Source organism: Argopecten irradians, chromosome 8 (assembly GCF_041381155.1).
Source record: "Argopecten irradians isolate NY chromosome 8, Ai_NY, whole genome shotgun sequence".
NCBI lineage: Eukaryota > Metazoa > Mollusca > Bivalvia > Pectinida > Pectinidae > Argopecten > Argopecten irradians.
This window is the reverse complement of record NC_091141.1, coordinates 21545609-21568053: the sequence shown is the minus strand read 5'-3', so window position 1 is coordinate 21568053 and position 22445 is coordinate 21545609. Positions and strand designations below refer to the sequence as shown.

General features: G+C 36.1%; 1 protein-coding gene across 1 annotated transcript in view; it reads right to left on the bottom strand.

Annotated features, from left to right (window-relative positions):
- Positions 1-22445, bottom strand: part of LOC138329661 (CD82 antigen-like) — a 52795-nt gene that overhangs the window by 7558 nt on the left and 22792 nt on the right. Inside the window, exons 3-8 of the mRNA XM_069276902.1 lie at positions 7285-7494; positions 5319-5393; positions 3662-3760; positions 3382-3450; positions 3074-3196; positions 123-206 (exon numbers count right to left, since the gene is read on the bottom strand). Of these exons, the coding sequence (XP_069133003.1) occupies positions 123-206; positions 3074-3196; positions 3382-3450; positions 3662-3760; positions 5319-5393; positions 7285-7494 (660 nt within the window). The remainder of the gene's footprint in view (positions 1-122; positions 207-3073; positions 3197-3381; positions 3451-3661; positions 3761-5318; positions 5394-7284; positions 7495-22445) is intronic.

Here is a 22445-nt window from a genome sequence, read left to right as displayed (position 1 = left end):
AAATTGAGCAATAGAGTTAAATGCTAAGAAAAAATAAGAAGTCATGTGAATTTTTTTAAAAAAGTTTTAACATTAATATATGGCAAATATAACAACTTTTAATGACTTCCTGGTGATATTACCTCGAGACAGGCGACACCGATGCCGACTCCGATGAGGATGTTAGTGTACTGGAGGGCCATGTCAAGGAGTGTCTTCTTACAACCCTGCCAACAGATATATCAATTCTATAGTTATTTCTTGTGTTGACATTTAATCAAATTTCAAGTGATGCTCTCACTGATACCTTACCACTTCAGAAATTTCTTTTTGTAAATAACCAGATACATTTTGTCTTAACACATTCAAATCTTTCTTGGAGTTAACACCAGGGAAGGAAGAAGTCCCTATATACATATTATCTGCCTGTACTTTTTCATGATTAAGAAAAATTTTGACATAAATCCTGTTGTAAATCATACAGAAAGACTAAACCAAAGTCAAGATGGACAGTAACAATTCAAGCTTTTAATTGTTTAAAAAAAAATCACATTGAGTGAAAATATTTAAAGTTAGTCTCATTTTTCAATAAACTGAAACTATCTGAAATTCTGACATTGTTGCCATGAACACAATGTGACTAGTCTAGTCTTTTCCATCTCTCACGAGAATGGGTGAACTTTCAACTTCCACTCAGCAGCAACGATCATATATAATTTCTAAGGCGACTACATATACATGTAGTTTAAAATAATAAAGTATTTGTTTACAAGCCAGTTCCAACAACTGGTGTATGAATATTAGTAAGAAATAATTATAAATATTATTGGTATAGCTTATGGTAATTTTAACTATACATCGACAAATGGTATCATTTTTAAACCAGAGGGCCTGTATCGCTCACCTGGTTTTTTGTTAGTAATTATCACAAGACTCAGACAATTAGAAAAATAAGCAAAATTGACTCCCAAAGTTTAATTTTGAATCACAACCATACAATGATGCTATTGATACCATACAAATATGCTATCCAATACATAGGTTCAGAGACAAAGTAATTTATATGAAAATAGTAGCCTAATTGACCTTTTGACCTCGCATCTATTGCCGTCTAAGGCCCCGGGGGTCAGCCCTATCATTTGTACAATTTCAAATCCCAACCCTATAAGGATGCTACCATTGCATTATAAGTGCTCTTCCATTCTTAGTTTCAGAGAAGAAGTCGTTTATATGGAAATAGCCAAATTGACCCCTTTTGACCCCACCCTTCAGGCCCCCGGGGGTCAGCCCCATCATTTGCAAAATTTTGAATCCAAACCCTATAAGGATGTAACCATTGCATTATGAGCGTAATCCCATGTTAAGTTGCAGAGAAAAAGTCATTTATATGGAAATTGACCACTTTTGACCCCGCCCCTCAGGCCCCCGGGGGGTCAGCCCTATCATTTGCACAATTTTGAATTCCCACACTATAAGGATACTACCATTGTATTATGGGTGCTATACCGTGCTTAGTTTCAGAGAAGAAGTCGTTTATATGGAAATAGCCAAATTGGCCACTTTCAACCCGCCCCTCAGGCCCCCTGGGGGTCAGCCCCATCGTTTGCACAATTTTGAATCCCCACCCTATAAAGATGCTACCATTGCATTATGGGTGCTATACCATGCTTAGTTTCAGAGAAGAAGTCGTTTATATGGAAATAGCCAAATTGGCCCCTTTTGACCCCGCCCCTCAGGCCCCCTGGGGGTCAGCCCCATCATTTGTACAATTTTGAATCCCCATCCTATAAGGATGCTACCATTGCATTATGGGTGCTATCCCATGCTTGGTTTCAGAGAAGAAGTCGTTTATATGGAAATAGTCAAATTGAACCCTTTTGACCCCGCCCCTCAGGCCCCCCGGGGGTCAGCCACATCATTTGTACAATTTTGAATCCCCAACCTATAAAGATACTACCATTGCATTATGAGTGCTATCTCATGCTTAGTTTCAGAGAAGAAATCGTTTATATGGAAATAGCCAAATTGACCCCATTTGACCCCGCCCCTCAGGCCCCCGGGGGTCAGCCCCATCATTTGTACAATTTTGAATCCCCACCCTATAAGGATGCTACCATTGCATTATGGGTGCTATGCCATGCTTGGTTTCAGAGAAGAAGTCGTTTCTGTGGAAATAGCCAAATTGACCCCTTTTGACCCCGCCCCTCAGGCCCCCGGGGGGTCAGCCACATCATTTGTACAATTTTTAATCCCTACCCTATAACGATACTACAATTGCATTATGAGTGCTATCTCATGCTTAGTTTCAGAGAAGAAGTCGTTTATATGGAAATAGCCAAATTGACCCCATTTGACCCCGCCCCTCAGGCCCCCGGGGGGTCAGCCCCATCATTTGTACAATTTTGAATCCAAACCCTATAAGGATGTAACCATTGCATTATGAGCGTAATCCCATGCTTGGTTTCAGAGAAGAAGTCGTTTATATGGAAATAGCCAAATAGACCCCATTTGACCCCGCCCCTCAGGCCCCCGGGGGGTCAGCCCCATCATTTGTACAATTTTGAATCCCCACCCTATAAGGATGCTACCATTGCATTATGGGTGCTATCCCATGCTTGGTTTCAGAGAAGAAGTCGTTTATATGGAAATAGCCAAATTGACCCCTTTTGGCCCCGCCCCTCAGGCCCCTGGGGGGTCAGCCCCATCATTTGTACAATTTTCAGTTAGTAGCTCATAAGGATGCTACCAGCCAAATTTTGTTGAAATCCGACCAGCGGTTATGGAGAAGAAGTCGATTGTTGACGGACGGACGGACGGACGGACGACGGACGACGGACGACGGACGACGGACGCCGGACGCCACGGTATGGCATAAGCTCACCTTGGTCCTTCGGACCAGGTGAGCTAATAAATGGTTTGTAGCGTGTTTCAGAATTAGCAACCTCTACAAATCAGAGTGACAAAATATCATCCAATAACTATAACTGACCTGACACCATTACAATATTACATGAACCTATATCAATGGACAATTCGGGAAACGTTTATCTGTAATGGTCAGTTGTTTGGCACTCCGTAAGATGTACTAGCTTACCTTATTATAGAAGAAGTTAGCGGTTTTGCTGTTACACTCGGAAGCGTTCTTTGGATTGGCGGACTTAACTTCCTCCATGGCAGTGTCCTTGTTCGTCAGTACGCAGCATGACCGAGGGATGTTCTAAGATTTGGAGGGAAAACAGGTTTAAATCAAATAAAGCATTGTCAAGTTCACTCTGTGCAGTAAGCCAGATACTAACAAGCAACTGTCTGATTGGTTCACAATTAATGGAACAGACTAAATCATAACATATATAATAAGTGACAAAATCAACCCCGTGATACGACCGATCTGTCTTTACTTACCAAGCCCTTGCCCATCAAGTAAGCATTTCCCATGTAGTCATCTGGTCCACTGTAACCACAGCAGTCAAACTGAAATAAAATACAACGTTTATTTCTAAAGTAATGATAAAGGTGTTTTTTATGATCCACTGATTAAAACTTTGTACAAAAAGATGATTGAACACTGTGCTGTTTCTATGTATTGGACATGTTAAATTTAGCGGAAGAGATTATATAAGACTGTTAGGAATACACTATAGCAGAGACAGACATGATTAGTTCGTCTACACAATATACTCACCTTGATCTGGATGAAACCCCAGGCATCCCTCAAGGTGGAGCTGTTAGAGTACTTCTCTTTCACAGATTTCTCCAGGATTGTGTCAATCTTCTTCTCAACCTGCAACACATTAAATTTTACCTGTGAAGCATTTGAGGGAATGACTGCATGACAACAACAATCACAAAAACTTTCAATCTCTGCATTATCAAATCAAAGCTATTATTTCTGAAATTTTTACAGTTTTCATCGCCTTCTGTATGTCTTAGTTTTTTACTTAAAGATGCTCCACCGCTGACAAATGGTATTTTCTCACTATTAAAAACAGGAACAGACGATTAAGTATTTTTCTTCAGTCACAAATGAAATACTTAGTTTACACTATTACCACCATTGAAAAGTTTGAGCTCCTAATTCTACTTCAAGTTAAAAATATGAAAAATAATTAATTGCATCCCGAAAAAATTCCGTGGCACTATATCCTATATGGAATGAAGTGCTGATTGCGCATGCACCAATGGCAAAATAAGTTATTTTATATTATGTTTTGTGTTAATTAGACACATATATATATATACGATTAAACAACAATTATTGTTCAAATGATGAATATCATTTATGCTCTGTCGGCGGTGGAGCATCTTTAAGCATCTACTACAGTATATAATAATAAGAGCATGATAACAATAGATAACCCAGGATGATTTTGGGAACATTTTGTTCACGTGTGTATCATCAACATTCATCCTAATTATGTTGATAAAGTAATTTGAAATGGAGAAAATTGAAATTTTTGTTTTTCACTCAAAAAAACATTCTTGCCTTTATATGTATTTTAATAAAGAAAACAAAATTATTTTTAAAACACTTTTGAACAAAATACAAACTTCTACATAGGTAGGTAGTCTGGTTAAATGGTTGGTTGACTGGGCTTATAATGTCCTAGTACATGTAACAGCTAAGGTTCTTTAAGGATAGTTTCTCCTGGATGCAGTATGTGAATGTCTGTTTTGGGAGGCTGTGGTATGCCTATATTCATATTTTGTCTCTTTCTTATAATTGAATTCTTGGTATTTTTTATAATGTTATCTCACTGAAGCTTGCTGCCAAAGACACTTAGAACACATTCAACCTAATCACATCGACAACTGCATGACAACCGGCAAACCAGTCATTCTCAAGTGCAAAACAAGAGCAGAAACTGACACTTTTAAAGACTATGGTGGAACAAAACCCAGAGCCTTCCTCACAGGGGTGAACATTCTACTCAAGGCAAAAGATGAGGTGATGCTTACCGTTTCCACGGTAATTTGGGCCTATGGCGCTTAAATAATTGTAACAAAGGGGGGAAAGGGGAGAGGGTGCTTATAAGGGCACCAAAATGTAAGTTGTGGACAAAAAAGTAAATCTTTCTGTACTCGTGGTACATAAATCTTTTTCATAAGTTCATGTAATATTGGATACAAAGCTGATGTTAGTGGCATTACATGTTGTAAAACTAAAACATCGTTAAATCCATGAGGTGAGGGCGTTTATACTATTTCAACTTTTGTTCAGAAAAGAGGAGGGGCACTTATAGGGGGAGGGGCATTAAGGTTTATATTGGCAAATACAGTATTAAGTCTAAACCTTGAGGACTTACAAAATGTGTTATTACAGAACAATAACGAGGACCTACCTCCATTCTGTAGAGGATCATGAGGGCAGCAGCAGCAACTTCACCACCAATGATAAGGATAAGGAAGAAAACATACTGAAATAACAACATATAAAACAGGATTATCTCCCTTCAATATTCGACATACGGAAACAACACATAAAACAGGATAATCTCCCTTCAATATACAATTATGGCCCTCTGTGGAGGGATACATCTAGAATTGTCTCCCTGGAAAAAGATATTTTCTCGAGGGCGACAATTTTAGATGTGTTCCGACACATAGGGACATTATTATTTTATTATACAAAACAAAATCAAAACAAGCAATCTTAATCTCTGGTAAAAGAACTCATGAAAATAGTTCCCAGCTAAGTTGTTAAATTTGTCGGGCTGAAAAAAAAAAGCAACAGCGTTGACATTGCAGATGATGTCAACTTCCGACCACATGTGGAGCTTTCAAGGGGCTATTTCCCTGGGGTTATTTCTGGCCTTATCATTCTCAGGAAATATTTAACTTATTCAATGCCATGCGATCATGTTTAATCCAATCAGAACATTCTAAATGAAAGTGAGGTATAATAGTATTCTTTATTTGTCAACAACAAATAAAACAGGATTATCTCCTTTCAATATTCTACATATGGAAACAACAATAAACAAATATCATCACTTTTATATTCCAAAACAACACATAAAATATGATTATATCTCGATCTCCTTCTGTATTCCACATTTTGAAGAAAAAAAACATGATTATCTCCCCTTCTAAATTCCACAACAATCCATACAACATTATCATATCCCTCTTCCTTTCTAACCAACTGTACACTATGATGTCAAAATTCGAAAAAGAATCCACTTATATGAATTTATAGTGCATTTATGTTCCGAGTTAAGCAATTTAGAACCCCAACATGTGCTGATATTTTAAAGCTTCTGTGATGTATCTGATCCACAGTTTATCAGCTGTATAATAACAAGATAATTTGTGTTATCAAAAATACAAAGCTAGCTGATGGCGTATAGCTACTTAATGCTTTGAAAGTGAAAAGTCTCTAATATACTTTAGAATTACTAAACAAACTTTTCCTTTTACTTAATACAGATATCTGTTTTAAGTGTAGTTACAGAAATTTTCTAATGCTTAGAACTACAAGTATCCCTTGAAGAAAATTAACTGTTCAAACGTACTGGTACAGTAATTAAAACTGATGCTTATTACCTAAAAAACAACAAGAAATACAATCAATGAAGCCATTCTAATATCTCCCTCTTATATCTCTAAAGTTGTTTTTATTTTATTTTCTTCATTTCTCGTCCTATAACTTCCATTAAGGAAATCAATTTCCTTCTGGCATCCTGATGAAATGATGAAGAACTTCAAAGCCTTCTTCAGATCAATTTGGCAATCTCAAATACATTGAGACATCTCATTTCTAAACTTGTTGATTTCAACAAGGTAAAAAAATCCTCCCTTTAGTTCAGATAGCTTGATGTAATTAATTGATAATCAATTATCAAAAACAGTCAGCTCTAAAATATTCAGAGCTTTATTATAATTTCATTTTTTTAAATTTGCAAAAACACCAAATGAACAATGTGTTTCTAATTCTTCTTTTAATACTATTCGTATTTTTTTCAATAAGCCACGTAGTCATTGAGACTCTTAGTTTGAGAATCAAAGTAGAATTTAAACTACAGCAAACCTCTTATTTTAGTGTAGTTTTATTTACGGTACTTTGAAGTCATAATTCACATACATGCAATGTTTTCTTTGTGAAAGGATATTTCTGGTATTGAGCCACCAAATTGTGCTTATTATACCCAAGCTAATAAATAATAATTTACAGGGTTTTTGGTTTTTTGGACTAAAATTTGAGTGCACTACGTACTGTTTACAGGAATTCTGATTCCAGGTAAATGTGGACTCTGACAGACCAACATACAGTTATAGTATACAAAGATGATATTAATATAGACTTACAAAGCCAAGGAGACACTTGCTACCGCGGATAGCTCCACAACATCCACAGAATCCGACAAGGAACACAAACGCTCCAAAAGCGATGAGGATGTACGCTGCATACTTAAAGTAGGAATCGGTGGTGTCAATGTCTACTACTGTAAAGTAACTACTGATATTCTTATCCACCAGGAACCAGATTCCTACTCCCAGGATCGCCCCGCCGGACAACTGAAACAGACAATTGGTTATTGTTACCATAACAAACAAACAATGGTCATTCATGGTATAGTAAATATATATATATATATTGTTAAACTGTTGTGCTACATCAGAACTGAGAAAAAAATCTTTTATTTCAATATCCAATATTCAATAACTGTTTTCATAAATATATGGTTGAGTGGGAAAAAATAAGTGCCTGCATATGACAGATTTTCTTCAAGACTCGATATTCCATTTGTGGATATGAAGGATTACTTGTACCATGCCTAGGTACAATGTAATTCGATCTACCTGTGGGGTTACAAAAAGTATAACTATAAGCTCCAGGCTTTTTGAAATTTAAATTTTAACATATTTCTGTAGACTCCAATCTTTCTGTACTACTTCCCAGTATGCAGAGAAGTCAAAGGTTAAAAATGTTTCGGATCTAGATCTTTATGTAGCTTCCCTATTTTCAACTTTTTTTTATTTAAACATGTACTTCATGACTTCCTTGAAGAACTGTAAAATCAATGTATGGATTAATTGAATAATCATATTAAAACAGTTACCATATTCAGCCCAATAAGTGCCCCTCCCACTTAGGAGGCCTCAATTTCAATTGGCCAGTGGGCATAAGACAAAACTATCAAAATTGTAAAGATTTGCAGTAATTTCGTCTCATTAAGTACCTTTGCATTTTTCAATCTTTAAAACACCCCGGGCACTTATTGGGTGGAATACAGTATATGTGTATACAAGTCAACTTTTTCGTCTTTGCCTTTTAGTTTGACATTAATGATGTTGCTTTTTAAGAAGTCAACAAACCATCTTAAGTTTTGATCAAATTTTGTTTTTAAAATTGAATATATCTTTTCTAAGATAATGCTCTCTATGACCTTTTTCCTGTTTTAAGACATTGCAAAAGTGATCATTTCCCACATGCACACAGACGATCAAGGAGTTGAGTATTGATTTGAAACTCTACATAAAAACTATAACCATTACTTCCTGAACACTACAATATTTTATTGTTCTCCTAAATTTTGCTGTTTTTTACGCCCTAAAGGGAATTCCTGTTCTACCGAGAGGAGAAAGTATGTGTCTGGCAGTCACATTGATTGTACAGTGGTTCTGGCTGGGGATTCCAGCATGGTATGTACATGAATACTAAATCAGTCCTTATCACAACGCCTGTCAGACTGTACCAATCCAGGCCTCAAATATACACATTACCTCATCAAATACAATATGTATTCTTATCATGCAACAACATCAATCTAATCCTTAATGTTCATTGTGACCTTGACCGTATATGGCCTTGTATTCTTATACGACCTTGACCTTCAGAGAAACTGTCCTCTACAATAGCCAATATGACTCTTGACCTTGCCTTAAAAGGAGTTTTTATAAATGTTACATAATACATTGAGTCACTTTATTAAGGAAGTGTTAGATTTTGGCGAGGGAAAATAAAAGCCGGATCTGAAGTACCTGGAGATACCACTGTCGGACAGTTGCTTTTAAAATTCAAACTTGAGACCCGGCAATTGAAGCATAGGCTGTAACAATCCTGCCACCATAGCAAGGAACAATAGGTATTTATTCCTACTGTGAATTGATCATTAAACAACACAAATACCTTGATATTTAAAAACAGCACCTTAGAAACTATAAAGATTTGTTAATTTTATCAAAGATCCAAAATAATATAAAAGCTTCTCATTATACTCCTGTATATTTAAACACCTGCAGTATGCGTGCAGTTATGTACATCTGTAGGACATTTGAATGAAAGTTCTGACTTTGATTCATTATTATTTACATCAACCTAATGTTTAACAAACAATTCCAATCCTGTAAAACAAAACAAAAACAATGGAGCCAAAACTATTTGTTAGAATTGTAAAAGGTAACAAATGGAGCTAAAATGTATCATGTAATGTTAAAAATCATTTCTGGTATGCATATAAATGTATAACCGTACTAGTCGTCACAGCTAGATAGAATAAAGGTTATTAGTGTTCATCATACAAAACCAACTGTGTATATGAGTTAATGAAATGTTTGCCAAGTTATGTATCTTCTACACTGTAAAGTGTTGATGTCGACCTGCTGACTAGGCGTGGAGTCTAACACTTCCTCACAGAGAAACATTGTGGCATGCAATTACTTTACACTTAAAAGCAAGTTCATGTATCACTGTTATATATACAAGCAATGTCGGCAGTCATCATTGTCTCGTCTAATGACATCGTACACCACATGCTATGTCTCATGTATAAAGCAAGCTAATCACACAAGAATTTTATGCATGCAGTACTGTAAAACATATAACATTGTTGTACCAATCTGTAAAATCAATTAGCTGTGTCTAAGTATTGCTATAAAGACTAGTACTATGTCTGTCTGGTGTTTACCTGCTGTGGTACCAGAGAAATAACCCAATAAAATTGGTAAGATTTTAATCAATCCTATTTTTTGACATGCTGATTGTCTTGACTAATTTGAATTATTACCCATAAAATAGAACCAGACATTAATCACCCGGCCGGCCCCCAATAGTTCTGAACAATTATATTTCTGCATTATGCACAGTGGATATTGGTGTGCTGCATCATATATAATTTGCAGATCGATGTACCTAGAATCTATCTATGACTTCAATGCCTCAATGATTTGCAGAAGTGCACAGGACTTGACTATAAAAGCTATAAATAGTTGATTACAATGGTGTGTATAGTTTTAGTAAGCGACTTAATGCGGCATAATACAGATGTATGTCAGCTGATGTCACAGTACCATGAATATTACATGTTGTCATAGGGTGATACACATATCCCCACCATAAATCCTGCCACCAGGCTAGCAGCTCTATGTAGGACTCCAGTGCCTCAGTCAAAGTGCATGTCCTCACGCTGTCATTGCTGAAATATATCTGCAATCAACTGTAACCCACAATAGTGCTAGTCGCAACAGAATTCAAGGAAACTTATCCAGGACAACTTTAATGATATATATGAAATTAATAATTTGACTGCTGAAGAACGTCTGCAATCAACCATACCAAACACTAGCCCCTGACAGCTACCTACAGAAATAAAAAAATAAAATAAAATCAGTATATTTAACTTTTTAAGGGCTTTATCCAGAAAAGAAAAGCTTAGAAATGTTCATCAATACTACTGTGTGAAAGAGAGTGCTTCAGAAATAGGCCAAGACATGGGGCTAATGAGTATAACACACATGTAGTCTCTATACTGCTTCATCAATAGACAGCTTCTCCTTCAGGGCCTCCACACAGAAAGCAGTGATATGTACTCACTCGATCATGTGAAAGTACAGTACATGCTACACAAAATAAACTGGTATGGTTAAAATTTTTGTGAAAACGGCAATTATCGGTAGTTTACACCAATCAGCAATCAAAGGTGGTTATGGGTGATTCTAAAATAAACACTACAGTTCTTCATCTTTATCTTTCTAGTTATGTATGATTCAAAACGTACATCGAGGATGATTACATCAAATTATCTAGTGGTAACCAACCATGAGTAACACACTATAGGTAGCACTGCTGGAGTATCTAAGTTACAGATGATGGGTTCAGGCTGTTGTAAAGCTATACCCCATTTAGTCCAGCATCAAGTTTTAATCAAGCCCCAATGCAAATATAAGCGACCAAGTCAAATTGACCATGACTTGAAGTGGTACAGCTTCAAAGAGTGCCATAAAGACTCAGGTCACAATTGCATGTTGCACTCCAAAAATGTTTCATATTGATCTCGGATTTTAGAAGAAACTACACTAACTATTTCTGTGTTAGAAGAGATGTTAAATCAAGCACTTTCAAAAGAATTTTTTAAAGCAACAAATTATTTTGATCTTCAAAGAATTAATCTGTCATTGAGAAGAAAATTAAAATTTATAATTTAGCATTAACAAGTGAAAAGCCAGCATTATTTCAGAATAATTTTTTCAACATCACATTTTTACCACTTCACGTTTATTTGGTAGATTACTTTTTGAGCTAATTAAGCATGCGCATAAGTATGTGACTTACAACATCAAATTGTACTGGTAAATTTCCATGTTTACATCGTGACTTTACATTCCTTACACATCAAAAAAAGGACACCAGGGCCCGTAGTAAATACACTTTAATTATAAATTAATTGAGACATTATTTACTGTCAAAATGCTTCATGATAGCTGTGTTTGAAATTAGAAACACTGTTATCCAGGTAGTTTTAGACTGATTTTGAAACAATGGTCTGACAAGGCTCGGTAGAGTCAGACAGGATACAATCAATAAGGTCACATCACTATTGTATCAAGTCTGCAGACCTGTGAACACACCAACCACAGCCAAATTTGGTACCTTACTACCTAAACTATCCTAGTCTTTATCTTATACAACGTAACCCAGATCTGGTTAAATCTAGTCTCTTTCGTAATTCTAATACAACGTAACCCAGATCTGGTTAAATCTAGTCTCTTTCGTAATTCTAATACAACGTAACCCAGATCTGGTTAAATCTAGTCTCTTTCGTAATTCTAATACAACGTAACCCAGATCTGGTTAAATCTAGTCTCTTTCTAATACAACATAACCAGATCTGGTTAAATCTAGTCTCTGCTATACTAATACAACATAACCCAGATCTGGTTAAATCTAGTCTCTTCTAATACAACATAACCCAATACAATCTAATACAACATAACCCAAATCTGGTTAAATCTAGTCTCTGTCTAATACAACATAACCCAATCTGGTTAAATCTAGTCTCTATCTAATACAACATAACCCAATCTGGTTAAATCTAGTCTCTGTCTAATACAACATAACCCAATCTGGTTAATTAGTCTGTCAATACAACTAACCCAATCTGGTTAAATCTACTCTGTCTAATACAACATAACCCAGATCTGGTTAAATCTAGTCTCTGTCTAATACAACATAACCCAAATCTGGTTAAATCTAGTCTCTGTCTAATACAACTAACCCAAATGGTTAAATCTAGTCTCTGTCTAATACAACATAACCCAATCTGGTTAAATCTAGTCTCTGTCTAATACAACATAACCCAAATCTGGTTAAATCTAGTCTCTTCTAATACAACATAACCCAAATCTGGTTAAATCTAGTCTCTGTCTAATACAACATAACCCAAATCTGGTTAAATCTAGTCTCTGTCTAATACAACATAACCCAATCTGGTTAAATCTAGTCTCTTCTAATACAATAACCCAATTGGTTAATCTAGTCTTCTAATACAACAACATAACCCAGATCTGGTTAAATCTAGTCTCTGTCTAATACAACATAACCCAAATCTGGTTAAATCTAGTCTCTGTCTAATACAACATAACCCAAATCTGGTTAAATCTAGTCTCTATCTAATACAACATAACCCAAATCTGGTTAAATCTAGTCTCTGTCTAATACAACATAACCCAAATCTGGTTAAATCTAGTCTCTGTCTAATACAACATAACCCAGATCTGGTTAAATCTAGTCTCTGTCTAATACAACATAACCCAAATCTGGTTAAATCTAGTCTCTGTCTAATACAACATAACCCAAATCTGGTTAAATCTAGTCTCTATCTAATACAACATAACCCAAATCTGGTTAAATCTAGTCTCTGTCTAATACAACATAACCCAAATCTGGTTAAATCTAGTCTCTATCTAATACAACATAACCCAGAATCTGGTTAAATCTAGTCTCTATCTAATACAACATAACCCAAATCTGGTTAAATCTAGTCTCTGTCTAATACAACATAACCCAGATCTGGTTAAATCTAGTCTCTGTCTAATACAACACTGTCTTTAACAACATACCAAATCTGGTTAAATCTAGTCTCTGTCTAATACAACATAACCCAGATCTGGTTAAATCTAGTCTCTATCTAATACAACACATAACCCAATTCTGGTTAAATCTAGTCTCTGTCTAATACAACGTAACCCAGATCTGGTTAAATCTAGTCTCTATCTAATACAACATAACCCAAATCTGGTTAAATCTAGTCTCTTCTAATACAACATAACCCAATCTGGTTAAATCTAGTCTCTTCTAATACAACATAACCCAAATCTGGTTAAATCTAGTCTCTGTCTAATACAACATAACCCAGATCTGGTTAAATCTAGTCTCTATCTAATACAACATAACCCAAATCTGGTTAAATCTAGTCTCTGTCTAATACAACATAACCCAATCTGGTTAAATCTAGTCTTATCTAATACAACATAACCCAATACTGGTTAAATCTAGTCTCTGTCTAATACAACATAACCCAATCTGGTTAAATCTAGTCTCTGTCTAATACAACATAACCCAGATCTGGTTAAATCTAGTCTCTGTCTAATACAACATAACCCAGATCTGGTTAAATCTAGTCTCTGTCTAATACAACATAACCCAAATCTGGTTAAATCTAGTCTCTGTCTAATACAACATAACCCAAATCTGGTTAAATCTAGTCTCTCTAATACAACATAACCAAATCTGGTTAAATCTAGTCTCTGTCTAATACAACATAACCCAAATCTGGTTAAATCTAGTCTCTGTCTAATACAACATAACCCAAATCTGGTTAAATCTAGTCTCTGTCTAATACAACATAACCCAAATCTGGTTAAATCTAGTCTCTGTCTAATACAACATAACCCAAATCTGGTTAAATCTAGTCTCTGTCTAATACAACATAACCCCAAATCTGGTTAAATCTAGTCTCTCTAAGTAACCAAATCTGGTTAAATCTAGTCTCTATCTAATACAACATAACCCAAATCTGGTTAAATCTAGTCTCTGTCTAATACAACATAACCCAAATCTGGTTAAATCTAGTCTTGTCTAATACAACATAACCCAAATCTGGTTAAATCTAGTCTCTGTCTAATACAACATAACCCAGATCTGGTTAAATCTAGTCTCTGTCTAATACAACATAACCCAAATCTGGTTAAATCTAGTCTCTGTCTAATACAACATAACCCAGATCTGGTTAAATCTAGTCTCTATCTAATACAACATAACCCAAATCTGGTTAAATCTAGTCTCTATCTAATACAAAGTAACCCAAATCTGGTTAAATCTAGTCTCTGTCTAATACAACATAACCCAAATCTGGTTAAATCTAGTCTCTATCTAATACAACATAACCCAAATCTGGTTAAATCTAGTCTCTGTCTAATACAACGTAACCCAAATCTGGTTAAATCTAGTCTCTATCTAATACAACATAACCCAAATCTGGTTAAATCTAGTCTCTATCTAATACAACATAACCCAGATCTGGTTAAATCTAGTCTCTATCTAATACAATATAACCCAGCTTGACTATACACCTATTCCCTATACAACACCATTCCAACCTGACAGCAGTTTTTGATAGAGAAAACATGTAGTTGTGATTTGTTGGAACTCCACTGTTTTTCTGTTTCCGTTGAATAACCTTTACTGAACAGACTCCAATCCATCAACATTGCCCCTAGATTTCCTGAGGTACACACTGACCTTTGTACCACTGTCATTGACAGATCCAGAAATACACAGTGGCAACACTTGCCAGCAGCGACCCAGAGCGATTGTCTGTACCACTTACTCCAAAGGATGAAGTAAGTTCCTTCCTATGCCCTTTCCATCAGGAGAAGTAATGGAGATGTCAGGTGCATATGGCATTGTACCAAGGGCCTTGTTGTATCAGTTGTAGGACCTAGGTATGACTTACCATATAAAAAAGAACTTGTAAACCAACATTATTAGATCTTAAGCTACCAGCTACTACAGGGTGATCTACCAAAGGCCATGTTGAACCATAGAGATAAAAGATCTAGCTATCAGCTACTACACATACTCTAACCAAACACCTTGTTGAACCAAGGTATACAAGCTTTTAAGATCTTGCCAACAGCTACTATACATATTCTAACCAAAGGCCTTGTTGGACCAAGGGATACAAGATCTAGCTACCAGCTACTACGCATATTCTAACCAAACCTTGTTGAACCAAGGGATACAAGATCAAGCGACCAGCTACTACACATGCTCTAACCAAAGGCCATGTTGAACCAAGAGATAAAAGATCTAGCTACCAGCTACTACATGTGAACTACCAAAGGCCTTATTAAACTAAGAGATATAAGATCTAGCACTAGCAACCAGCTACTACATGAGATCTACTAAAGGCCTTGTTGATCCAAGAGATAAAATATCTAGCTACCAGCTACTACACATGCTCTAACCAAAGGCCATGTTGCACCAAGAGATAAAAGATCTAGCAACCAGCTACTACATGTGATCTACGCATACCATAGGCCTTGTTGAACCATAGAGATATAAGATCTAGCAACCAGCTACTACTTTACAAAGTGTTGAACCATAGAGATTAAAGATCTAGCTATCAGCTACTACTGCTCTAACCAAAGGCAAATCTAACAACCGCTTGTTGAACCATAAGTAAGAGAACCAGCTTAAAGCATCTAGCTATTGACAGATAACTCACATGCTCTAACCAAATGCCTTGTTGAACAAAGAGATATAAAATCTAACAACCAGCTACTACATGAGATCTACTGAAGGCCTTGTTGGACCAAGAGGTACAAGATCTAGCTACCAGCTACTTCATATGATCTACTAATTAATGCACATACTGCAGCCTTGATCCCCTTCTGAATCCGGAGGTTTCAGATCTAGCTACTAGTAATTAGTTCACACTTGTCACTGTATACAAAGGTCCTTGTTGAACCATGAGTATTTCAGATCTAGGCTATAGCTAGCTATCAGCTACTACATATCTAGTCAATAGCTATAGCCATCAGCTACTACAGATATATATAACATCTATAAGACCACATGGTTTGGCAGCCAGACTTGATGAAACAAGGTATCTGAGATCAAGACACCAGCTACTACAGACACCTGTCAGGAAGCAGCTTTCTGCGTTGATGACACAAACTCCAACCATAGTTCTACAGATAGGCATGATTTAGATATATTAGATATACAAGGTGGTAATGGATTTTTTCTAGTCCATAACTTTATGTTTGGTTCTTGTAATGCAATTTCATCAGGTTTTGTTTTGTTGGGGTCTTTTTTGCCATTTTTTTCATAACATGTTCTTCCCACCTTGATATATTTAATCAAACTCCAACAGTTTATCCCATTCTATTACTAGTAACTTATCCCAACCTTAAGTCAATACTGAAAATCTGTTGAACCCTCTACAGAACTCTCAAATAAATTATTGAGCTCTGACACACTGATATTTAAAAATAGGTTTTTGGTGTAAAGGTTGGGGAAATATAGGTGTTGATGTGTTGCCGACAACTATCTCAGAAATCATTAGTGGAGTGGAGGGTTACTCAGTGTATGGTGTTCACTCTCTGTAGTGGAGAGAATAATAGAGATATTAATATATGTTGTAGGGTATAGACACACCAACTGACAACTCACTGGTGGAGAGAACATCACAAATGTAAAGATGTCTAGAGCTAAGTGTATGTAGTAATTGTACTTACATACAGATATCATCTTAGCTGAGCTGAAGCTATATGTTTGGACCAGCCCGATTGAAGATTTTAGCTACGGTAATCAACCAGAGGGTTGATGGTCAAAATATTTCACCAGGGTTGTGATGTCCCTGTCCACCTGACTGGCGCATGTAAGATTCTTTTTCTCTCAAAGTACTTTAACAAGAAATGGTGAAAATTTAGTCAACATGATCCTCGCTGTGAAAAAAATGGTCGCCGCATGTATTGATGACGGCACTGTCTAGCGCCTGTCAGCTGTCTTTTCCCTACCCCGCAAAAGACAGTTATCTCTTCTCAAGCAACCACAGGATAACCCTGTCAAGTATGGGAGACATTCTTAGGCCTGACAAAGTAAAGACATTCTTAGGCCTGACAAGGTAAAGACATTCTTAGGCCTGACAAGGTAAAGACATTCTTAGGCCTGACAAGATATAAGGACATTCTTAGGTCTGACAAGATAAAGACATTCTTAGGCCTGACAAGATAAAGACATTCTTAGGCCTGACAAGATAAAGACATTCTTAGGCCTGACAAGATAAAGACATTCTTAGGCCTGACAAGATATAAAGACATTCTTAGGTCTGACAAGGTAAAGACATTCTTAGGCCTGACAAGATAAAGACATTCTTAGGCCTGACAAGATATAAAGACATTCTTAGGTCTGACAAGATAAAGACATTCTTAGGTCTGACAAGATAAAAGACCTTCTTAGGTCTGACAAGATAAAGACATTCTTAGGCCTGACAAGATAAAGACATTCTTAGGCCTGACAAGATAAAGACATTCTTAGGCCTGACAAGATAAAGACATTCTTAGACAAGATAAAGACATTCTTAGGCCTGACAAGATAAAGACATTCTTAGGCCTGACAAGATAAAGACATTCTTAGGTCTGACAAGATAAAGACATTCTTAGGCCTGACAAGATAAAGACATTCTTAGGTCTGACAAGATAAAGACATTCTTAGGCCTGACAAGATAAAGACATTCTTAGGTCTGACAAGATAAAGACATTCTTAGGCCTGACAAGATAAAGACATTCTTAGGCTGACAAGATAAAGACATTCTTACAAGGCATTCTTACAAGATAAAGACATTCTTAGGCCTGACAAGATAAAGACATTCTTAGCCTGACAAGATAAAGACATCTAGGTACAATAAAGAATTCTAGTTCTAAAACTAGGCCTGACAAGATATAAAGACATTCTTAGGTCTGACAAGATAAAGACATTCTTAGGCCTGACAAGATAAAGACATTCTTAGGCCTGACAAGATAAAGACATTCTTAGGCCTGACAAGATAAAGACATTCTTAGGCCTGACAAGATATAAAGACATTCTTAGGTCTGACAAGATAAAAGACATTCTTAGGCCTGACAAGATAAAGACATTCTTAGGCCTGACAAGATAAAGACATTCTTAGGTCTGACAAGATAAAGACATTCTTAGGCCTGACAAGATAAAGACATTCTTAGGCCTGACAAGATAAAGACATTCTTAGGCCTGACAAGATAAAGACATTCTTAGGTCTGACAAGATAAAGACATTCTTAGGCCTGACAAGATAAAAGACATTCTTAGGCCTGACAAGATATAAAGACATTCTTAGGTCTGACAAGATAAAGACATTCTTAGGTCTGACAAATTAAAAGACCTTCTTAGGTCTGACAAGATAAAGACATTCTTAGATAAAGACATTCTAGCCTGACAAGATAAAGACATTCTTAGGCCTGACAAATAAAGACATTCTTAGGCCTGACAAGAGATAAAGACATTCTTAGGCCTGACAAGATAAAGACATTCTTAGGCCTGACAAGATAAAGACATTCTTAGGCCTGACAAGATAAAGACATTCTTAGGCCTGACAAGATAAAAGACATTCTTAGGTCTGACAAGATAAAGACATTCTTAGGTCTGACAAATTAAAAGACATTCTTAGGCCTGACAAGATAAAGACATTCTTAGGCCTGACAAGATAAAGACATTCTTAGGCCTCTGACAAGATAAAGACATTCTTAGGCTGACAAGATAAAGACATTCTTAGGCCTGACAAGATAAAGACATTCTTAGGCCTGACAAGATAAAGACATTCTAGGCCTGACAAGATAAAAGACATTCTAAGGCCTGACAAGATTAAAGACATTCTTAGGCTACAAGATAAAGACATTCTTAGGCCTGACAAGATAAAGACATTCTTAGGCCTGACAAGATAAAGACATTCTTAGGCCTGACAAGATAAAGACATTCTTAGGCCTGACAAGATAAAGACATTCTTAGGCCTGACAAGATAAAGACATTCTTAGGCCTGACAAGATAAAAGACCTTCTTAGGTCTGACAAGATAAAGACATTCTTAGGCCTGACAAGATAAAGACATTCTTAGGCCTGACAAGATAAAGACATTCTTAGGCCTGACAAGATATAAAGACATTCTTAGGTCTGACAAGATAAAGACATTCTTAGGTCTGACAAGATAAAGACATTCTTAGGCCTGACAAGATAAAGACATTCTTAGGCCTGACAAGATAAAGACATTCTTAGGCCTGACAAGATAAAGACATTCTTAGGCCTGACAAGATATAAAGACATTCTTAGGTCTGACAAGATAAAGACATTCTTAGGCCTGACAAGATAAAGACATTCTTAGGCCTGACAAGATAAAAGACATTCTTAGGCCTGACAAGATAAAGACATTCTTAGGCCTGACAAGATAAAGACATTCTTAGGCCTGACAAGATAAAAGACATTCTAGGCCTGACAAGATAAAGACATTCTTAGGCCTGACAAGATAAAGACTTCTTAGGCCTGACAAGATAAAGACATTCTTAGGCCTGACAAGATAAAAGACATTCTTAGGTCTGACAAGATATAAAGACATTCTTAGGTCTGACAAGATAAAGACATTCTTAGGCCTGACAAGATAAAGACATTCTTAGGCCTGACAAGATAAAGACATTCTTAGGCCTGACAAGATAAAGACATTCTTAGGTCTGACAAGATATAAAGACATTCTTAGGCCTGACAAGATAAAGACATTCTTAGGCCTGACAAGATATAAAGACATTCTTAGGCCTGACAAGATAAAGACATTCTTAGGCCTGACAAGATAAAGACATTCTTAGGCCTGACAAGATAAAGACATTCTTAGGCCTGACAAGATAAAGACATTCTTAAGGCCTGACAAGATAAAGACATTCTTAGGCTGAAAGACATTCTTAGGTCTGACAAGATAAAGACATTCTTAGGCCTGACAAGATAAAGACATTCTTAGGCCTGACAAGATATAAAGACATTCTTAGGTCTGACAAGATAAAGACATTCTTAGGCCTGACAAGATAAAGACATTCTTAGGCCTGACAAGATAAAGACATTCTTAGGCCTGACAAGATAAAGACATTCTTAGGCCTGACAAGATAAAGACATTCTTAGGCCTGACAAGATAAAGACATTCTTAGGCCTGACAAGATAAAGACATTCTTAGGCCTGACAAGATAAAGACATTCTTAGGCCTGACAAGATAAAGACATTCTTAGGCCTGACAAGACAAGATAAAGACATTCTTAGGCCTGACAAGTATAAAGACATTCTTAGGCTGACAAGATAAAGACATTCTTAGGCCTGACAAGATAAAGACATTCTTAGGCCTGACAAGATAAAAGACATTCTTAGGCCTGACAAGATAAAGACATTCTTAGGCCTGACAAGATAAAAGACATTCTTAGGCCTGACAAGATAAAAGACATTCTTAGGTCTGACAAATTAAAAGACATTCTTAGGTCTGACAAGATAAAGACATTCTTAGGCCTGACAAGATAAAAGACATTCTTAGGCCTGACAAGATATAAAGACATTCTTAGGCCTGACAAGATAAAGACATTCTTAGGTCTGACAAGATAAAGACATTCTTAGGCCTGACAAGATATAAAGACATTCTTAGGTCCTGACAAGATAAAGACATTCTTAGGCCTGACAAGATATAAAGACATTCTTAGGTCTGACAAGATATAAAGACATTCTTAGGCCTGACAAGATATAAAGACATTCTTAGGTCTGACAAGATAAAGACATTCTTAGGTCTGACAAGATATAAAGACATTCTTAGGTCTGACAAGATAAAGACATTCTTAGGCCTGACAAGATAAAGACATTCTTAGGCCTGACAAGATATAAAGACATTCTTAGGCCTGACAAGATAAAAGACATTCTTAGGTCTGACAAGATAAAGACATTCTAAGGCCTGACAAGATATAAAGACATTCTAAGGTCTGACAAGATAAAGACATTCTTAGGCCTGACAAGATAAAGACATTCTAGCTGACAAGATAAAGACATTCTTAGGTCTGACAAGATAAAGACATTCTTAGGCCTGACAAGATAAAAGACATTCTAAGGCCTGACAAGATAAAGACATTCTAAGGCTGACAAGACATTCTAAGGCCTGACAAGATATAAAGACATTCTTAGGTTGACATTCTAAGGCAAATAAACTGACAAGATATAAACATTTAAAGATAAAAGCATTCTTAGGCTAACATTAGATAAAAACATTCTTAGGCTGACAAGATAAAGACATTCTTAGACAAGATAAAGACATTCTTAATTAGAGCTAACAAAATAAAGATCATTTTAAGATTGACAAGATAAAGTCATTCTTAGGGCTAACATTAGATAAAGACATCCTTAGGCCTGACAAGATAAAGACAAACTTAGAAATAACAAAATAAAGATCATTTTAAGATTGACAAGATAAAGTCATCCTTAGGCCTGCCAAGATATAAAGTCATACTTCGGGCTATCCAGGTAAGAGAAGGCTGCATCTTGTATATACAGATTGTACATGTGTTACAAACTGCAATGATTTTTATCAGGCTGACCATTGTGTGTATATTACTTGTTAAATCACTCTTATTAGACAGCTAGGTACTTGGATATGAACTAATTTCCACTTTGTATACATAATTAAACAAGGACATAGTCATTCAGATCCCCCGCCAATGGAGATATCAAAGCTGAAGTAAGTTTGATTGTGGAGACTTATGTGTATGAAAAAAAAACAGGAAAAAGGAAGTTGAGCTAAAGAAAGATGGAGTATAATTCAAGTAGAGCGGGGCTGCAATTGTTGAATCAGGTATACAGCCTTGACATTTATATTAGACTATATACACAAAGATGGGTGGATTTTGCAAAGTAACATTTACCATTTACCATGATATTTTTAGCAATGTTTCCTTGGTAACGGAAAAGGTGCAAAAAATGAAAACCTAAAAATAGCAAAAGGTACTACTAGACCATAAAAAGAATGTGTCTATGAAGTTTCGTGGAAATATCTCTGCTGGTTTTAGAGTTATGCTCCGGAAATGAACCTGCTACAAAAATATGATATTTTCAGCAATGTTTCTATGGTTACAGAAAAAAGCACAAAAAGTGAAAACCTAA